The 21882-nt window shown below is 42.0% G+C and overlaps 2 protein-coding genes across 2 annotated transcripts; one reads left to right on the top strand and one right to left on the bottom strand.

Moving 5' to 3' along the window:
• Positions 1-10891: 10891 nt before the first annotated feature.
• On the top strand, positions 10892-16212 carry LOC311002531 (chymotrypsin-like protease CTRL-1; the record flags this gene model as incomplete). Its single annotated transcript, XM_083993922.1, has 6 exons — positions 10892-10946; positions 12245-12259; positions 12384-12546; positions 13737-14005; positions 15481-15623; positions 15886-16212. The coding sequence occupies 6 exons, from the start codon at positions 10892-10894 to the stop codon at positions 16210-16212; spliced, it is 972 nt and encodes a 323-aa protein (XP_083850048.1).
• Positions 16213-16904: 692 nt separating this feature from the next.
• Positions 16905-20772, bottom strand: aldoab (aldolase a, fructose-bisphosphate, b). The gene is made up of 7 exons (XM_083993671.1): positions 20653-20772; positions 19405-19523; positions 18633-18899; positions 18351-18511; positions 17793-18051; positions 17498-17697; positions 16905-17364 (listed from the first exon to the last, which is right to left on the bottom strand). Exons 2-7 carry the CDS (start codon positions 19514-19516, stop codon positions 17272-17274), a joined length of 1092 nt encoding a protein of 363 aa, XP_083849797.1. The 5' UTR covers positions 19517-19523; positions 20653-20772; the 3' UTR covers positions 16905-17271.
• Positions 20773-21882: the final 1110 nt, after the last annotated feature.

Here is a 21882-nt window from a genome sequence, read left to right as displayed (position 1 = left end):
ATTTGTCTTAATGTAAGTGACCTGGGAAGTTTCATGGTGATATCTGTTATTTACATTTTATTTACCCTATTCACCTGTAGTGTCTCCCCTTAAACTTCAACACAGGAAGGAAAGGACAGCCTTACCTGGGTCATTTGATGTCTCTGCCAACTGGACCTCTGATACCTCAGGAGGAGCTGGGGCAGGAAATAAACAAAACTTTGTATTGCAGAAATGAAACTTGTAGAAAAGTAGAGGGAAAGTGAATGAAAGAAAAATATTTTCTTACACAAAATAGTAAACTTCTCAGACACCCTCTCCACCATAATCCTGTCCTTGCCTATGTAGGACACCTGACACTTAAACACGGCCGCCTTGTGGATTGAAATCTGGGGGATGAAGGTGAGCGCGGAGATGAGCTGCTGAGTGCCACTTCCAGTTGAGTGCAGTGGCCCCTCGGTGTGCAGCTTGTAGTAACCCGTCTCTCCTCTGGAGGACAGCAGAGGACCCTTCTCTGATACTGGGGAGGTGAGAGTTAGGCCGTAGGGCAAATGGATGGTGGTTAGAGGGTTATAAAGGCAGTTAAAATTAGCTTTGGAGGTCCCTATGTGTGTGAGGTTGTAAAATGTTAGCAGAATTAAAGTGTAAAAGAGAAAACATGGTTTGTTTTAGGAGCAGTATAAAAGATATTTCATGTGCCATCAATCACAACACATTTTTTGTTTCAAAGGTAGAACCAGCTACCTAGCATAGTTTACCATATAGACTGGATATAGGTGGAAAAAGCTATAGTATCCAGCTCACTAACACACGACACCTGGCTTGTTTAACCTGTACTTATAATGTGTGAAATAAAATGTGTAAAATATCTCTCTCTACTAGTTATTTTGCAACCTCACCGTGGTGATAAGTCATTTGCCCAGCTAAGAGAAAAACTTCAAATTAAACCACAATTATGGTGTTGAAGGGATAGTTCACCCAAAATTCAAATTTCACTCATTATCTACTCACCCTCATGTCGACTAAGAGCTGTGAGAAGTTTCAGAGTCCTCCGTTCCTTCTCTGAGTTACGCCCCAACATGAGAAATTGTTCCGCCGGTCACACAGAAAGAGCAGTGAACCGAGACACTGGGAGCTTCTGCTACAAACGAGCTTAAAATATAGACTTATTTAATTTTTTTCGGAACAATTTCTCATGTCGGGGCTTCAATACAAGAGGGACATTACAGACGAGCTGTGTGGAGGTATTTGCATGTTTTTTGGTGTGTCTTTTTGGACAAAGAAAGTTGGTATCCAATCCATTCACAACCATTATATGGACAAATACTGCTGCGTGGACCCCCCCGTAACTCAGAGAGGGAACGGAGGACTCTGAAAATCCTCACAGTTGACATGAGGGTGAGTAGATAATGAGTGAAATTTGAATTTTGGGTGAACTATCCCTTTAACCTCTGGGTGAAATATGCAAACCAAGATATGTTATCTCTACATCTACTAAAATCAAAGAAGTAGGTCAGAATTCAAAGTAAATATCTGTGACTTTGTGCATGAGTTTGTGACTACTGATCAAGGCCAGTGGGGTTTATATTAGAAGTATTCATCAGTGTCTGCTGGTTAGCAGTGTGTGTGTACGAGCGCTCGTACCTGTGAAGGAGGTGTCAGAGATGGGGGTGTCATTGAGGAACCATGCAGTCAGGACTCGGTCCACCCTCCTGCCTTCAATGCTCACCGTCACTCGGCCCTTCTGGCCTACCACCACATGCGGAGGGAGGATGATCCCGGACACGCTGAGAGACTTCTGCTTTTCTGAGTGAGTGTGACATTACAACATAAAACAGACGCTGAGGCGGCAGCTATTGTGTAACAACAAGCTATAATTTAATCTTCCTTCCTGGAACCCATTGGAATTTTGTATCTATTTTAAGGTATAGTTCATTCAGCTTGATAACTCAGTGAAACAGGGTAGGCCTACTGCACACGCTGGTTAAATGTAAATATACTTGAATACAGGGGAAGCTTCCAATTTTACGAGAAACCAAAAGCTTGAAAATGTCAACAATGCAGTTTTAATGCTCTATATATTTGAATATCTGTGACTGTGGTATTTTAAAGTAGTACCAAATTGGATCCAAAAACAAATCTGAGGGTCAAAGGTTGATTCTGTTGCACAAATCTATGTCTGTATAGTCCTCCAATAAAGAAGGGAAAAAAGAAAAGATAGATAGATGAGTGGTGTCCACTGCTATTTTGTTTGTTTTCTTGTCACTATTATGTTTCATCATCTTTAATATTCTGAAATAGAGTATAATATTGGTGTTGAAGTAAGCCAATGTAATTATAACAACAGAGAGGGGCAGGTACTATAAGTTTTCTTCATCTTGCTCCTTTTCATTCATGTGTACATTATGTAAATATGTGCAACCATGTGTAGAATGTACTATACCATGAATGGAATAAATCAAAAATGAAATGAAATGAAATAAATCCTTCATAAGGCTGAAAGTTTTCAAGATTTTCAAGACTGCAGAACAAGTTCACTCACCATCCCTTCTCCTCCATGAGAAGCCGAAGCAGAGCAGGAAAACCAGCACTATTGAAATACACATCATAGCCACAGATGCTTTGGCTGATTTAGTCAACACTGGAGCCTCGTCTAACAGGAAACAATGTCAGAAAAGACACGTGAGCAGGATTCCTCCAAAGTCACAAACCTGTGCTTGGCAGTCATTGTTCACACACCAAGAACAAGTTGTACAAGTTGCGAACAATTAAGAAACAATGCGGGAAAGCATAAAAGTATAGTGGACTACTAATGGATTGTCAAAGAGGCGTGTGATCTTATAACATTTCCTGGTATGTTTTACCGTGTGGATCCAGTGACTCCAGTTGGGCTGAGCCGCTGACACGGTGCATTACCCCAGGTTGGTTCACTACACACTCCACTGCCCCGCCTTGCTCCCTCTGCTCGGGGCTCAAAGTGTAGTAGCGTCTGGTTCTGTAGGTCCCATCTGGGTTTTGTTCGGCGGCGGGGGGTTCAGGGAGTGCGGTGCCATTCTGAGCCCAGGACACAGACACCTCTTCTGGGTAGAAACTCTCCAGGTCACAGTAAAGAGTGAGAGGAGCGTCGCTGGAGTGTGGTGGCACGGCAGAAAGACTCACAGAGGGGAGATCTGACAAAGAAAGTATTGAAAACATTTGTTGTTGTTGTCATAGTTTCTATCATGGATGAATATCTCTGTGCCACTCACAGGTGATGTTGAGCTGGAAGTCCAGCTCGTGATAGGTGCCATTGTGTAACACTTTGCAGCCAAACGTGACATTCTGGTCCTCACGGGAAGGGAAGAGGGTCAGGTTACCCACAGCCGTGTAGTAACCATCAGGAGTCTGTTCACCTTCCACCTGGGTGGGAGGCTGGATCACTTGCCCATCTCTGGTCCAAGAGAAAGAGACAGGAGGAGGGTAGAAACCGTCTGCATGGCAGTAAAGCTGGCTCTCTGTCTCTAACACCCCCCGCTGCTCAGGGACCGACACAGTAGGTGAAGCTTAAGAGGGAAGACGTAGATGAATTAGTTTGAGATTTGTGACACAAGCAAGTGAAGCTACAAATCTCAACAGTTTAACAAAGACATACCAAATGTAGCATTACTGGAATGGGGCATTATGGAGTTGTAGTGGACTGTGCACTCCAGACTGGATCGGAGGATGGTCAGCGAAATGTCTCCACTGACCAGCTGATTGATGTCCCAGCTGAAGCCTTCCTCAGAGCCGTCACTTATCCAGCTGACGTTGAGCGGAGACCGGTCCATTTTGTCACTTTTTACAGAATCAGGAAACGTCACATTGCAGGGGAGGACTGCATTTGTGTTTGGTCTGGCCTGAATTTCACCATGACACACTGAAACCAGAGAAAGATTGTTTTGAAGTTAAGATAAAGAGCCTGATGCGCTTTATTGCATCACAGGATGGGCAAGACTGATGTCACTGCAGTGTCCATAAGTCTAAGTTTTGTAATGAATTGCTTTCTAGGAAGTTTCCAAGCATTAATCTATATATTGTTTTTCCACTTAGATGTCTGTGGGCCCATATCTGGGGAAAGTGTCCTTCTTATCTTATTTAAAGGGATAGTTCAACATTTTGGTAAATTAGCCCATTGCCATAATCCCTATAGTTATAGCAGTAGGTTCAAAAACAAACCAAAATGTTGAACTATCCCTTTAATATTTTATGTAGCCTATTGTCTTATTACTCTATGTATGTCTGTTCTCACAGTCCTATGTTCTATGTCCAGTGTGAATGTGGTCAATGTGGATTTTCCTGCAAATGGCAAATAAATGACTCTGACTTTACTTGTTTATAAGTTCACTAAACTAAACTAACATTCTTCCTCCTTTGTAGAAATTAAATTCTGAGCCCATAAACAATTGAATCCATTTTCATTCAGTTACATACACTGATGACTAATCAAGCAAATACATTAGCACGCTGTCAATCTACATTGTAAATTCCACAGCAATAATACAAAAATCTTCCTTTTCTTATTCTGATCATCAAAGTTTTCCACTCATGTTACAAAAACTGCCATTGGAGCACTATACAAACAAAGTGCAAAGAGCGTTTGTCGAGTTTGTTTATTTAAATTGTAACACTTCAAGTTTAAATCAACAATGACAAGGAATTTTCAGTCAATGGCTTGAGTTTCTTGAAATTTTCCATTTCAGATTCTTTCTTTTCATCCCTCATCAATCAGTAATCTCAGTATACCTCATTGAATCGGTGTAAATAAAAGGCCTTTCAGTCAGGCTCCGCAACCCAATCAGATTAATTAGTAACTAGTACAATAAATACTTGTTGGCAGCTATGGAGTCAAGCAATAGAAAGCTTGTGTTTATGTTGAAACTCTTGTCAAGTGTGATAGATGGTCTGACCATAGTAGCTTGACAAGGAAAAGAAAGACGGACAAAAGTACAACACTGATCCAAACACTGAATCAAATGTAATCTTAATAGATTGGGACTGATTCATTTTGTTTATGAAGGGTAAATCAAAGCGTAGAAGCATTAATAATGTCTGACTTAGTGTCTGATTGTTGGAAAAATACTTTTCATTGCTTGTTCTTATCATCTAATCCTTTAGGCACAACACTATACAAAGTAAAGTGCATATAAGGAATGCCTTAATTCTCATTTCATTATTTCACTTCATTATTAGACTGTGAATAAATGGGTAATACAATTTTACATTGTACATTCATGCTTATAGAAACATTTAGCATCATAGCCATATTGGAGTGTATAATTTGGGTTATTTGATTCAATTAACATTCCTTGAAAAAAAAAAACAACTCACAGAAACTCATTATTCCATAACACTGATCCAAAAGGTTGTAGAGAAAAGTAAAATATTTCCATAAAGAAGTCCTATTCACTGATGTGCAGCATCACTCACACTGGCCTAACACAAGAAATAACAACATCATTATATAGAAAAATAGCAAATACCTCACTTTGAGTTTTCACTTGATTTATTCTGATCTTCTGCATTGCACCAGATTTACCACGCATCAGCACCAAATAATGGTCAGGTGCATGTTGACGCTGACATGTCTGAATAGAACCAACATTCACCATCTGCACTTTTACATTTCCATTTATATTACTTTGAGTTCCAATTCCTTCACCACAAGATCCCGACAAAACTAATGATTTGCAATCAGATCTAATACTGTGCGACAAGTCCTGTTCCAAGCCATTAATTCTACATCTGAGATTGCTCTGCATCAATAGGCCTATTTAATTTAACCTGGTCAGACCTGTTGTAGGTAAAGAAACAGCAATGTGGCCTTTGTGACTGGCCTGTGAGCGCAATAATGACTCAATACTCACCATGCTTTATGAGAGTCAAGAGGACGACGCGGACGAGGACTTTACACCGCATGGCCAGCTTGTCTTGAGACCAATGTCTTATCATTGGCCCCTTTTGCTGTCTTATATAGAGCTATGTGATGACAGAGGGCGGGCTTGTCCTGCCAGATGGATAATAAGAAATATTGTCCCCGGGCCTCACAGGAGTGTGAAAGGAGGCCCTTGATATGTGTCCTCCCAAATAAGCGAACCCTAGAGGACCGATGGTGCGAGCAGGAGAGGGAGGGAAAAGGCAGTTTGATGTGCAAGGGACACACAAGTGAGGGAACTGGCCACTTAAAATTCAGGCAGGCCTCTAGCCAAGGTTTTGGGGCTACTTTACATTGGTGCAGTGTTGCCATGAACAAACAGAGAGGGTAATCCCACTGAGCTTATGTGGGCAAACACTGAAGCGAGACTACAACTCTTTTCTATCCGGGGAAAAGTTAGTGTGGTGTTGCATTTAAGAGAAAAAAGAGGATAAAAACAGGAGAATAGCTGTTTTCTTGTTCCGTCTGTATAAGGCCTCTATGTTTTCAGTCAGCTGCTGCTATGATCCATCCCACTAGGGGAGGTTAATTTTTAACCAGATCAAGTGTTTGATGTTTGAAGTAAGAGGTGTTGCGTGTTTCATCCCCCTCTGAATATTCATTAACCTGATTATCTGTTGTTGAAGTGTTTGACTTGCTGCTTTAATTGATCTTAACACACACATCAGTCTGTGAACATGGGTTCATTTCTTATTTGGAGACCACACAGGACCTCTGTGTCACTAAAGTGAAGTGTTTTCTCTGACACTTCTCACTTCTCATGTTCCGGGTTGAGACCTCAAAGTGTTAAAAAAAAAGAAAAGAAAAGTGATAAATGTGTTTCATTTCCTTGTTTGTGTTTGGTGCTCAGCAGTCAGATGCGACTCTTACTGACTCATCTAATCATTCTTGTTTCCTCACCTCTCTTTCACATGTCCTTCTTTCATGAAAGGAAGATTGAGCGCTCTTTATGTGGGTTAAGGGGAGGAGGGACATGAGGGTTTGATGGAAGGAACAAGAGCAGATGGAAAGATAATTCTGACATCATCCATGACATTAGTGCATGTCAACATTATTGTATCTCACATTTTGAAATATGACAAAATTGTATTTGACTTGAAGACAGAAACGAGACTAGAAGTCAAAAGTTGAAGTTACATCCCTCCATTGCCGCAAGCTGTTAAAGCAGAAGTAAGCAGAATGTTTGTGTTAATATAAGTCTTAAATAGTTCTATCTTCCGACAGCAATCACTTCTATAGAGTGTTTGGTCTGAAACACGGGTCTGTCAGTCACTCTGCTCTGCTGTAAGCAGAGGAGAAAACTTTCCTTGTATCCTACAACTTTTATCCAATGAGGAGAGAGAACGGCATAAAGGGGCGGTCCTCTCTGTGTGTGCAGCCAAGGGATGCGCGTGAATGTGGTGACGTAGGGACGAGGGCGGGGACTGCTAACTCCATCTGCTGACAGGAAGTTAGCCAAAACCACCGGATCGCTTACTTCTGCTTTAACATGATGTTTTAATTGTACGTGTGTTTGGCTTTCAAAGGAGAGAAGAGAATGACTAAAAGGTGGATATTATCAGTTAAGTAAATTCCACGAAAATTAGATTTCCACTATAGTGACTCGTGCATCATATGCTTTATGTTTTATGTTTTAGATCACAAGTAAAAATCTGATATCTAGGGTTTGGGAATAGTGAACTACAAATGACAAGCAGTGGCAATTTCAACAATACAATCAACATTCATCTCCATTCAAGGATAAATGATCTGACTGAACAAAACAATAAAGGCTAAAAACAAAACAAAAAAAGAATTGACAGACTTCTATGTTAGTGTGCAGTAATGGGCTCTATGCACAGCTCCACTACTTCCTGAACTTAATGCTGTTCCTTTGTTTCCTGTCTTACATTTTTGGACAAACTGATTGGTGTGTCTGACCATTGTGACTACTCAGACACACCTGGATTAATCAGTTTGTCCAATAATGTAAGAGGAAACAAAGGAGCAGCATTAAGTTCAGGAAGTAGTGGAGCTGTGCATAGAGCCCATTAACACTATAAGACCAGTGCTCATTGAGACATGTACTGTACTATACGGCCCCTTTAAAGACCATATACCCTGTACTGTATATAGTACAGTATATCCAGTATATCCTCTTTTGTGTGGGGTCTCTCAATTAAAACAATAACAGGTTTGCCCTCTCCTCCTCTCCACAACAGACCTGGTGATTATGTGTGGTAGCAACATTGAGTAAAGAAGTTCCTCATTAATGCCATGTTTTACTTTTACTACATCAGGGAGGAAGCTCGACTTTCTTTAGATTGTGTTGCTGATAAGTTATAAAACCAGGCATGTGGGTGGTTGGCGGGTGACACAGTTGACACCCTGTCCTTGGTATGCAGACATTTCAACTTTAAACCAGCCAAGATAGAAATTAAGACCGTTTCAAAGATGTAGGCTACGCTATGTGCTGGATGAAGTGAAAATAGCTGGCAACACTGCTTCTGAAATGCCACAAGAAACCATCCATAAGTGACAAGGGGCCCCTTTAGACAGATACTGATTACCACTGTCTGCTGCGTTGCCTATATTCACATGTTGTGTCTCTGATAGCAGCTTAACAACATTTTTTAGTAGCCTTGTGGGAGTTCAGCTACAGTCATATTTGTGTGACAGTGGTGGTCCTGTCACTATGCCTCCAATGGGCTCTTTGCACAGCTCTGCTACTTCCTGAATTTAATGCTGCTCCTTTATTTCCTGTCTTACATTATTGGACGAACTGATTAATCCAGGTGTGTGTGACCATTGTGACTCCTCAGACACACCTGGATTAATCAGTTCGTCCAATAATGTAAGACAGGAAACGAAGGAGCAGCATTAAGTTCAGGAAGTAGTGGAGCTGTGCAAAGAGCCCATTGATCATGTGCCCTGGCTACATGGCCAAGAAAATGTCCCTTTGGGTGACTGGTAAGTGCACATGACTCTTACCCAGGAGGTGTGGGTTCAGTTCCTGCCACATTTGCACAGTGATTCAATTTGTTTATTTACTCTTTGCCATTTTTGTGTTAAGTAAGCGGAATGTTTGTGTTAATATAAGTCTTAAATAGTTATATCTTCCGACAGCAATATCTTCCTCTGAAAAACTTTTCTCGTATCCTACAAGTTTTATCCAATGAGGAGAGAGAACGGCATGCAGGGCTGTGTGTGCAGCCAAGGGATGCGCGTGAATGTGGTGACGTAGGGACGAGGACTGTTATGGTGCGTTCAGGGCAGCCCGTAACTCGTGTTTTTCCGACCTGTGAAGTCGTACCAGTTCGATCTGGTACGAGTTCACGGGTCGGAAGTTACCAGTGGCCGTTATAGTGACTTTCACAGGTAAAACAGGTCGGAAAAACACGAGTGGGTTGCCTGGAACGCTACAAAGTCGTAAGTTGTCACTTGAAGCTGTAATTTACGGTTTCAAAAGCCTGCCTGGAACGCAGCATTAGCCAAAACGACCGGATCGCTTACTTCTGCTTTAAATAGTTATATCTTCCGACAGCAATCACTTAGTGTTTGGTCCGAAATATGGGTCTGTCAGTCACTCTGCTCTGCTGTAAGTCGAGGAGAAAACTTTCCTTGTATCCTACAACCTTTATCCAATGAGGAGAGAGAACGGCATAAAGGGGCGGTCCTCTCTGTGTGTGCAGCCAAGGGATGCGTGTGAATGTGGTGACGTAGGGACGAGGGCGGGGACTGCTAACTCCATCTGCTGACAAGAAGTTAGCCAATACTTTATAATGCAGCAGTCGGTGGGCTCCCCTGAAAGCTCTCCTCAGTCTGAAGTAACAGTAGCCTAACTGGACTTTTGAGTCATTTTAACCCTGTTAGCTTGTAGCTAGCCTCACTCACCAGAACTTTCTCTGGAAAATAAAGGTCTGCTTGCAGCTAGCCTATATTTGGCTGTTTTGGTGTTTGGTGTTGTATCATCATCACAGAGCTGTGCCACAGGTTATTGTCTCCCCGGGGGGAACTAGTTGTAGCGCACATGTACCATTTTAGTAATGGCCTTATGAAATATTTATCTTGGAAATAAATGAATAAATGTTTCCACGCACCCTCTGCAACGTGCTTGCATAGGCTACCTCTAGGGGTTGGGAATCACTGTTGTAAACAACTGAAACAACAAACTATTTGGGCGGCCAAAATGCTGAGAAAACTGACTACTGTGAAAACCCAACCACATGCATCAGTCAGGCAGTTCACACACGTCTTTAACCTTTGTGTGGTGTATGTGCAAAAGCCAAAGACAGAAACCGATAAAGTCAACACAGAGACATACCCTGCACAAACCTTCCTAATCTCCCAGAATCACCGTGGCCTTATGTAAGCAATTACTGTATACAAAGCTGAGTCCTTGAAGGAATAGTTTCATATATCGGAAATGTGCCTATACTGTCAGTAGGCTACTGCTCTAATATGTCAGTAGATATGATACTGTTAACAGGTGTTCGCTTAAAAATTTAATTAAGAATATTTTAGTTATTAATTCAATAAAACAAGACTGGCTGTGCATCATGTCAACAAGATCAAACGATGTTGATGGTCAAATTACACACAGCCAGCTGACTTGTATGACATCATGCTACAACTAACCATTTTCAGTTTCACAGTTATGTAAAGTATAACCGCAATCATAACCAAATGCAAAAATGTTTTTTTTAAATCAAACATTCAATTTGAAGCCGTAAACAAAAAGAGTAATAAATACAAATAAAAGACATGCTATTGGTGTCTAGTACAGACTATGAACGACAACAGAAATATTTACTATAGGTACTGACCCGTCCTCATCATAGATACCTAGCTCTCAGCCTACTGTAACAGGTTTGAGTAGGTGTGGTTGTGATTATAAATAGCCGACTGTGGATATCTGGAGAGAGACAGAGAGCAACTGATGCAGGACAGACGCCTGTGTATACTGGAAACAAAACTCAAAGTATGACAGCCAGGACTCTAGTGGTCCTCTGTGCATGGACCGTCCTCACGGGGCGAGGTGAGTTGTCCATTCATTACATCTTCACAACCCACATTTCAAACCATCAAACTATCTTTTCTAAGATTCTTGTGTTTAACTTTGTACCTTTTGTGACAACATCAGCTGTTTTTAAAGAGGCTGGCTTGGTGTAATGCCTTGACTCTTACATAATTCAAAGCACACAAGAGTATGAAGATGTTATTGTCTTCGGTGCAGCGGTCAAGAATGTGTCATTTTTAACATGCATCGGTGCCTACAGGTAAGACATGGCTGTTTGAAAACTAAAAATCCAACAGCAACATCCTATTCTGTGTGTGTGTGTGTATCTATATAATAAAGCCATTCAAATGTTAAACTGGCATTTTAGGGACCTCTCTGTCAGTTCTGTTAAATATAAAATAAGACATATGTATTGATTCATGTCTTTGATTTATTCTTCTTCTGAGACTCCTATTTTGAAGACAAATGTAAATATAGCCTACTGTTTTATCTATTACATTTGGAAAAACAACTATACAATTTGTAAAATGATAGTTATTAGGTCATAACCTTTGAACTGCTGCTTCATTTCCTCATCACTCTGTAGAAAATACTGACAATGACTTGACACAATTATTTAGCTGAGTAATGAAAGGACTCATGACCATATATAGCCGATGGAACAAGCCTGACAGCATTTGTTGGTTGGCACGTCAGTACCTAAAGCCTCACCACCCACACTTGTCAAGCAACTTTCAGCTTGGGCGCTATAAGGGCAAACATCATTGTTTGAAACACTGTTGTTTGAAACACGTGACAATTTGAAACATTCGGTTTCGGTTTAAATGTAAGTTCTTAATCTCTGCTCTCGACCCTCGTGGGACATATACCTCCACCTTACACAGTCAACTTGTCAAATAGAATAGAATAGAATACCTTCATTGTAATCGCACAAGATACGACTGAATTTGTTGAGCTTCCTTAAATGCAGGAAGTTTGTATAATTTCATAGGGGTGTACTTATAACTTGCTCTTACTAAGTGTCAACATTTGATTACCATAGTGGAGATGCCAAATGCTAAATTTGTTTTGTTCATCAAACTAAAACAAAGTGGTTAAGTGCATTCACAGAACTGAATGTAGGACAGCTCACCCAACACCCCAGACAGAGTTTAAGGAAGCAGCTGTTGCTTCTACTGCCCCCCTGTGGCTGTGGTTAAACATTACTACTACACTTTCATGACCTATACATGACAAACAACATTTACCTAGAACTTAACACACACACTTTGAGGAACAAACAGACAGATTGACCTTTCCATCTTTCTCTTCCACAGCATCACAGGCTCAGGGTGAGTTCCATTTCATAGCTATGTAAATGCTCAGGTAACACCAATGAACTACAGAGAAGATACATTTTAGCTTGAATCAGCCTGACTCATCTGTATACTGACACAGTTGTGTGTTCTCCGTCAGACTGTGGCACGGCACCTCTGAACACAAAGATAGTGGGTGGTGACAACGCCACAGCCGGGTCATGGCCCTGGCAGGTCAGCATGCATTCTTCTGGGGGTCACAGATGTGGAGGAACCGTCATCAATAATGAGTGGATACTCACAGCAGCGCACTGTGTCGACGGGTAAGACAAACTAATACACATTCACATAACCTTCACAATAAAATACTTGTTCCATCTCTCCCCAGTTCTTGTTTCAGGCCCTGCAACAAAACGAACCTTTCTGAACCATTATAGACGATCAACCCATCGTACCATCACTACTTGCGCGATGAACAGTCCACCACAGCAGTGCTGATGGTCGTACTGAGCTATCAATAAGCTTAACCCAAGGTTTAAAAATATCAAATAATACGAGCTGTCAGAGCTCAGGGGAGGTTTTGAAAATGAAACAAATGTCTAGTTTTGTCGCAGGGTCTTGAACACTCCATCTGTCTAATAATACACCAGTTGCTACTGTAGCAAACCAGGTCACTGTGAACAAAATGTGCATCAAAAAGGTCAAACATGTGGTGCATGACATCCACATGAGGAGACAGGCTTATCATTTCTGCCAATCACATCACTCGGTTGCGGAAGCATATGTTCTCTACGTTGTACAGAAATACAAAAGAAATACAATGAAAAAGACAGAAATGAAAATCAGACAAACTTCACTTCCTCTCACAAAAGGCCGGGTATATGCCAGGCATTCTTTTAAACCACAATTCCTAAAAAAGGATTGTGCAGTGAGAGGGAAACAGTGGAGGAACCAACTGATTCTGGCGGCCGGTAAATTCAAATAAGGAACATCTTCTTTTTTTACACTCCTGCTTTTACCTAATTAAGGAACTGAAATTGACTGATAACCCACCCACATGATTCTGCTATAACTTCAAGTGTGTATGAGCAAGAGTTTCCCCGATAAAAGAGCATCTTTTTTTTTTCTAGCCTTCAGCAACCTAACCACACTTCATTCCAATCTCATCACAAAAACCTTATCACACTTGACATGATGCAGCACTTCTGCATTTTAATAGTGACTTGTCACAGCTGTTGTTCAAAAATGTCTTACTAACCTGTGAATTCTGTCTCTTATTCTCACACCCCCAGCCCACCATATGTAGATTAGACCGTAAGCATGCTGTTTCACCACCCAATATGCAATTTGTCTCACAAGAGTGTTTTCACTGATGGATCTAATAAATGAACCACTGCATAATTCATGTTGAATGATTGAGTATATAAAAAAGATGAGGTCAGATAGGCTATTCTGCAGTATGAGACTGTTTTCTGCCTACACAGACTGACACTGACTCTTGTTTTAAATGCAGAAGCTCAGCTATTCAATGGACTCTCTACCTTGGAAGAGAGACTCAAAGTGGTTCTAATGTTAATGAGGTGAGCCGCACTGTGTCTGAAATCAACATCCATCCTGACTACAACGACACATTATTTAACAACGACATAGCCCTAATGAAGCTCAGCACCCCCGTCACTTTCACCAACTTCATCAGACCCATCTGTCTGGCGAGTAACTCCAGCCAGTTCTACAACGCCACCCTCTGCTGGGCCACTGGCTGGGGCAGACTGGGAAGAGATGGTGAGTATCCTTTATTCCATCAGCTCATATGGGAGGCAGCTGAAACATACAGACCACATTTTTGTGACACTTGAAACTTGATTTTTGTTCCAGTCTTTGACCTATCCTTTCATTGATGATTTCTTAAAGGGATAGTTCAACATTTTGGCAAATTGGCCCATTGCCATAATCGCTATAGTCATAGCAGTAGGTTCATTACCTTTAATTGTTGGTGTAGGCTATTTTTTAGAATGGTGGAGTGGAGCAGCAGGCTGCTCAGAGCTATGAATTTCTTGGTTTCCCTCATCAAACTCATCAAATACAAAATCCAAAAACTCCAAAACGCTTTCGTGGACAAGTTGTGACCTGCACATTCACCACGCTATGAGACAATAACGGAACGTTACGAAACGGAGCCGTTCTCGAGGTAAATACAGGGTAAGTACAGAGTCTGCTTGCTGAAAAACTGTCCCTGAACGCAACGCGCATCAGCGGTTTTGCATGTATTAAAACAACTCTGTCTGGTAACGTTCTGTTATTATTTCATAGTGTGGTGAATGTGCAGGTCACAACTTGTCCACGACAGCGTTTTGGAGTTGTTGTTGGGTTGTGTATTTGATGAGTTTGATGAGGGAAACCAAGAAATCCCATTAGCCTCCCTAGCGTAGCTCTGAGCAGCTCACGGCTCTGCTCCGCCGTTCTAAAAATAGCTTACACCAACAATTAAAGGTAACGAACCTACTGCTATGACTAGCGATTATGGCAATGGGCCAATTTGCCAAAATGTTGAACTATCCCTTTAAGTTCTTCTTTGCAATATTTCTCCAAATGCTCTAAATCTAATAATAATAAAATAATCTAATACCTTCATGACTTCCTGTGGGTTTTCGGTGTAGAGTAAAAAGGCCTATATAGGATCAAGATTGACACAGAAACTACTTTCATGACAGATGTTATTGCTGCACTCTGACAGTCATCCTCTCCTCTGTCCTCATTGTCTGTCTCAACCCTCCGCTGTTCAGAGTCTCTTTTTCTCGGCCCCTATGATAAACAAACATGGGACTTTTTGTCTGATAGATTATCATCACCACAAAAATGTTACCCCACTTATTAATATCAACAATGAAATGTTTTAAGTCATAAGCGATGAAATCCTTCCCGACCTGCTCATTCTGCTCTAGTGTATAGGCCTACAGGGCATTGAGAAGCAGATGAGTGGCAGAAAAGTGACAGTAAAACCTAAGGAGTGGGGTTGTGGACTGCCCTTTCACTTACATGAAATACGCCACATGTTCAGCTAAGAGCTTCAGTTTGTGTGAAACTAGGTCACAGTTTGGTTGCCTCTGTCTCCTATCGCTATCATCACTTCCTCAGTGTCTTTCTTGTCTTTTACGCTGACTGTGGGAAAGGGAATCGATAATTTGTGATTCTCGTCACTCCTTTGTGGGATACTGACAATGGAAGATTATGCACTGATGTCATCCTCTCTCCTGCAGAGCCCTTGCCAGACAGACTTCAGGAGGTTCAGATACCTGTTATTGGAAACAACGAGTGCAGTTGCAATTATCTTCAAGTAGAAGAGGCAAACATCACTGGTGTCATGATTTGTGGCGGGGAGGCGAACAGAGGAGCATGTCAGGTGAAAATGACAGGACACTGTTGTTACTTTATCTGATGTAACCTAGGCACTGATCACTGATCTGCTGTTAACACACATACACATAGACACCACTTCATTTAAAGGGGAACCAAAAGCTTTCACTTAATCTGAACAAGAAGAACTTCCATATTTTTATAATCAAAAATCTACAGTCATGTGGTACGATAACCTAAACAAGACTTATTCTACACATACATGATGCTAGGAGTGTCACTTGACCGGTATGTTTTGCCTCATTCAGGGCGACTCTGGTGGACCTTTGCAATGCAAACAAGGCTCAGTGTGGATTCAGGCGGGCATCACCAGTTTTGGAGTACCTTGTGCCCGGGCTGGTTTCCCTGAGGTCTACGCACGAGTGTCAGAGTTTCAGTCTTGGATCACAGATCGGGTGGCGGGGTCCAGTGCAGGCTTCGTGGCATTCAACAACACAGGCGCCGACCCTGACAGCAGCTTCCAGTGCCGTGCAACTACGACAGCAGACCCAACCACCTCCATGGCATCAATCCCTGTGTCTGGATTTGCATTTGTAGGCCTCTTTGTGCTCCTGCAGCACATTTTTGCTCTATAGAAAAGTTTTGCAAAACACTGAAAGTTTTTTGTTTGTTTGTATTTTTTATTTAATTTTGTCCTATAGAATATACAACTTATAATACCATTGGTGTTATGACTTGCACTGTCTGCACTTATAGCTATCAAATAATGAAGGTGTGTTTTTGTCACAGCCACAATGGGTTTTTCCTAAATTTGCCGTCATCCACTGCACAATTGAAGGCTTTTTACACCAGATATGTGAAGATAATCGATGTTAAAATTAATTAATCCTCTGTCTTTGCACTGTAGAGTTTGGCTGATTTTTATGTATTATATTTAATGGATAAATCTAACTTGTTCGGTTTTGAAGGCACAAATTAATTCATAGCAAGCATAGTGTCTAGCCTAGCTCCATTAGCTTGTTAGCTCCTTTGACTCGGGCTAGTGTCTCCACTGGCGACACTTTGCCTGCAGTGTTACCTGGCCAGGTATATAGCTGCAGATTTCACAGAAAATAAATCATGTTTTACCTGTTTTGTGTGTGCATGTGTGTAATATTTGTCATCAGGGTAAAGTATAGATTAAATATAAAAATATTTACTCTAAACTAAATTATATTAGGATAAACATTTCTTAAATAAGGAGTAGTAAGGCATGTCTATTTTACCCAGGAAGGACGTAAAAGGAGGTGAAGCAGAAGCTCATAAAAGAAGGAAGTAGAGCAAAATGTTGGGGTAAATGCTTTATTCCATGGCAACAGATGTTACACTGGACTTGGTGGAATCAGACCAAGGAATGAATAGCATAAGTTGTGTAAAAACAGTATGGTAATCTTCACCTGAAAAAAGAGGTGTTTAAAAATAAAACGTAAGGGAATGAAGGCAATGGAACTTTTTTTCCCAGAATCTCCTGGCTATGGCAACAACTCAAACAAAAGTTTTTCTTTCCAACTTTTGCTTTCAACTAAGATGTAAAAGTGTTATTGTCAATAGTGGAGAGACCGTTTAAAAGGCAAAGTCTAAGAGGATGTGGCTTTTTCATGGTGTTATAATAATGGTGGGAAGATCGTGGAAAGGGAACTAGTGAGTGTCCATGTTTAATAAGCATGGTTGGCCACAAACAGTGAATCTCCACCAGCAGCGCTGGCTCCACTGGCTGCATACTTTCCCTGGCAAGCCTGGCTGTTAGCCTGGAAGACACAACAATAAATAAATGATTAAATGCACTGTAAAATGCAAAGGCTCTCTTCACAAAAGCCTACTGAAGTAACTGCACTTATTTTACATTTATGACTTTTTTCATATTGTATTAACAGTACGTACCAGAGCTCTCTTCACAAACTCCTCCTGGCATGCCTTTCCATTCTCCTTCTTGCCAGCCCAGGCCTTGAGGGCAGAGGCCTGCAGGGCACGACCGTAAGAGAAGGTCAGGGCCCAGGGCCTGTGCAGAGGGCACTGGTTCATGGCGTTCAGGTTGACGGAGGCTTCCTCCTCACTCTGGCCACCAGACAGGAAGGTGACGCCTGTGTGGGGAAATGATGAGAGTTGAGCAACAGAGCTCCCAAAGACATTTGAGTGAATGGTTAGATGTGGAGAATATTTTGCACATCTAGCTTACCGGGGACTGCGGGGGGCACGGTGCGGCGCAGGGCGGTCACAGTTGCCATGGCAATCTCCTGGTTGCTGTACTTGTGTGAGCAGGAGTGTCCAGCGGTCACCATGTTGGGCTTCAGCAGAGTGCCCTCCAGGTAGACATGGTGGTCGGACAGAGCCTTGTACATAGCAGCCAGGACCTTCTCGGTCACATACTGGCAGCGCTTCAGGTCATGGTCACCATCGGGGAGAATCTCAGGCTCAACGATGGGCACGATGCCGTGCTGAAGGAGGCAGGGACAAAAGTCAGAATGACTTTGTTAGACAGGGATCCTAGGACCAAGTCACTTTTCTCAGCTGAGGGATGTAGATGCCACAATGAGATAAAGTGGCATCGATCCCGCTTTTATCAGGATGTAAATCTGGTAAATCCTAGATGTAGAGATATTTCTGTTTTGAATAGAAGCTGAAACTAATATAGAAACTAAGGGGCATCTTTTTCCGCCAATTTCTGCTAGTACTCCTCTCTTTGATATTAAGTTTGTGAAATTATGATGGATACCATCTATCTCTTAGGTCTTACCATCTGGCAGATGCTGGCATAACGGGCCAGGACGTTGGCGTTCTCAATGATGGCCAGTCTTGAAGGAGTGGTGGGGGTGATCTTCAGCACACAGCGCCACTTGGCGAAGTCAGCGCCGTCCTTCTTGTACTGGGCGCAACGCTCATACAGACCATCGAGACCTGTGACAAGAAGGAGAAGAAGACACCCGATAAGTTTGACCAAGATGCTGCAAGATATTATTATTATAAGTTCTGTGTCGTGTCGTGTCGTGTCGTGTGTCTAAATCTGTTCTTCGCTCACCCTGGGTGGTTGTCTCGCCGTTGGTTCCGGCCAGGGGGACAACACCTTTGTCGACCTTGATGCCAACCACCATGTTTCTCTCCTTCAGGTGAGCGGGGAAGGTCTTGCCACTGTCGGCCTTCTGGTACATGGTCTCGTGGAAGAGAATTACACCACCAATGCATGGGGCGACGCGGTCATCAGCGGTGAAGAGGAGCTGGCGGTACAGCCTCCTGTTCTCCTCAGTGTTCTCAGCATTGATGCTCTGGAAGCGCTTGGCCACGCTGCCTGCAGGTTGCACACACAGATGAAGACTGGGTTGAGAAGTGCTCTGAGGTGTTTGCATTTACTTTTTGAAGATGTACTGCAGTTCAGTTTTTGAATAACTTCCTCATCACATGTAGGCCTAGTCATGGGAGCTCTACTGTGTGATTAATAGACAATATAGAGGCTGCTTGTCAAGAAAAATAATGAAGAGTTAATTTGCAAAAGCAGATAAATGCCATTTTGAAAATGATGAGCTGATGCTTTTGAATTATTCTTTGCATAGTGTTGTTTTCAATAAAGCTTTATTTTTTTGAGCTACATCTGTTTTGTTATGTCTCATCTACTTGGTCAAAGCCACTCAACTTTGGTTTGACTGATATCACTTGGTGTAAATAATAATTAAAAATAGTTTTGAACATTTTTTGAAAACGGAGTTATCTGCTTTTGCAAATGAGCTCTTCATATACTAAATGACTGGTTGTTTTTAAGTTGTCAAAAGTGAATTAATTTTCATGAAATCCCTTACCGGTGGACTCATCGGCGGCGAGGATTCCCTTGCCGGGAGCGACAATCTTGTGAGCAATATCACTGAGCTCCTTCTTCTGCTCAGGAGTGAGGAAGGGAAATGCGTGAGGCATCCTGACTCTAGATAGGAGGAGAGGGGTGACATGATGAGAAAGACTTTCCAGTGCTACAAAGGAAGATACACAGAGGGCAAGGGTTCAACATGGGTTCGAACTGCACTCAAATGGTTGTGGTTCTTGAAAAGCCTTGAGAAACAGCTTGATGAGCGCTACAGGAGGTTCAGTGGGACGGAAGTGGTGAAATAGTCTCGCTCGTATGGTTTTGTCATTTTCCGTCTGCCGTATGTCGCTGAACACGTCAACTGAGAGTCTGCCCCAACCATGTTCCTGCAGTTGTTGCTGCTCAAGTAACATTATACTCTATGTGCTGTGGCTGCTCACTATTCCCCCGGCACAATATGCAGCAGCACAAGGGATCCAGTGTCAAAGAGCGCTCCTCCCTCCTCCATATATCTGACCACCCTTAAAAAATCACGACAAGCATGTGGATGACCTATTCCATTTCCTAGCCTCTTATCCCTGACCTTTCTGTTCCCCTTCCCTCCTCATTCCTCCTCTGACCCACACCTTCTCACCACACGCCCACCCTCTCTTTCCCCCTGTCTGTGCCTCCACTATCAATAGGTTGGACTAAATATACACAGTGTGTTGCTGCAAAGCAGTTAGAGCACTATGGCTCAGGATAAAGACATTACAATAAAAAGCATTGTGTAACTACACTCCCCTCACTAGTCAGAAGTCCTGTAGGCAACAGGAAGATTAGTAATCGCACAAATATAGACAGACATGTTTAGAAATAAAGGCTCAGTCAACCTGGTGAGTAATGGATTGCATCAATGCAGTGGAAACTTTGGATGCATCACAGAAATGAGTACATACTGTAGCTTTAGTGTAGTATAGCAGTCCAAATACTAAGGGATAAATGTAAAAGTGTGGACTGCAGTCAGTGCAAGTGAAGCAAATTATTAGTTAAAGTGTTGCTGATACTTTCTGTTTGGTAAGTGAGTTACAAATAGTTGACCAAGCTTAAATGTGTCGCTGTGACACTAACCACAAATCTGTTTGTAGAGACAAATTATCATTAGCAGTTGTGAAAGTGCCTCTTGCCTCGGAAGAACAAAATGTTCAAGATGTAGCACAGAAAGCCAATAAAAGCGAAGCGTGTGTGTTGTAGTTTTCTGTCCTTTTACCTTTGAGTTTGGGAGGAGAGCTGAGAGAAGAGAGAGGGAGGGAGAAGATCCGGCCTTCGTCTGCGACAACCCTCTGGCCCTCTGGCCCTTGTATTTATCCTCCCATTGTGACCCCTCACATTTCAGCTGCCCAGCTATAAAAAGATCAGGACGCAACCAGAGACGGCCCGTGACATTCAGAGAGACTGGGGCTGGAGTAACTTGGTAGTGAGCAGCCAGCGAAAGGGCAAAGAGTATATCAGTGAATGGCAGAGAAAGCAACAGAGAGGGGGATAATTGCAGTAGTATGGAGGAAATACAAGTTGAAATGTTATGGTATAAATAGGAGGGCAGAAAGAAGTAGGATATTACCTGGATATATTTTATAAAGAACAAAGCTCCTTAAAGCCTCATCATACATAATGCGTGCACATTGCTGCATTCTGTACATCCTAGTTAAAGGCATCTTTGTAAACAGTGTACTTTGAGTTGAATTAAGATGTCATATAATATATAAAAATGCAGGGAGATAAGAATTTGCTGCCTAAACAGAGAAGAGCATCATGGTATCCAGAGGTCGTTTGAAAGGGCATCTGGAGGAAGATAACTGGCGTACATGCAGTTATGTACTAATAACACTCACACACACACACTCTCACATAGAGACTTAGAGAGCATGTGACAACATGGCTAACCTGCCCTTAGAAATCTAATCCAGACGCAGTAACACAGTGCTCTGATCCTTGACCTTTTCTTGACCTTTCTCGATCGTCTTTGCTTGGCAGGAAGGGGTCAAGCGGTGAGCCTGGCAAAGGTTGCACATGGGCATAGTTAATGTACACTGCACTTTATATCACTCTTACGTTCTCACCCAGACAGGTCACATGAAACCAAAAAGTATTGAAATGTTGTGATGTGAAACTTTGCACCTGCAAAAATCTAGTCACAGGGTTTGTCTTTGAGTTGCGGCGACAATAGAGAATTTTATCACCACTGAGGCGTAGCAGGAAAAGAGGTCGACTTCCTGAACTAAGGTTGTAGGCTGAATATTTCAACATGCAGATAGTGACAGATACAAAAACACGATTTACACAGCAGTGAGCTTTCACAAGTTATTCCCTTTTTTATGATGTCAAGATGACAGTAATCATGAATTCAGTGTCAGCTTTTGCTATTGTAATTCAACAAACTCCGTCGGTCAGCCAATTTCTTTTCTTCCTCTTTGTTTCTGTAAATTGTGAAATACGCACT

Source organism: Trachurus trachurus, assembly GCF_905171665.1.
Source record: "Trachurus trachurus genome assembly, chromosome: 19".
In the NCBI taxonomy this organism is placed as follows: domain Eukaryota; kingdom Metazoa; phylum Chordata; class Actinopteri; order Carangiformes; family Carangidae; genus Trachurus; species Trachurus trachurus.
This window is presented reverse-complemented; position numbering and strand designations above follow the sequence as displayed.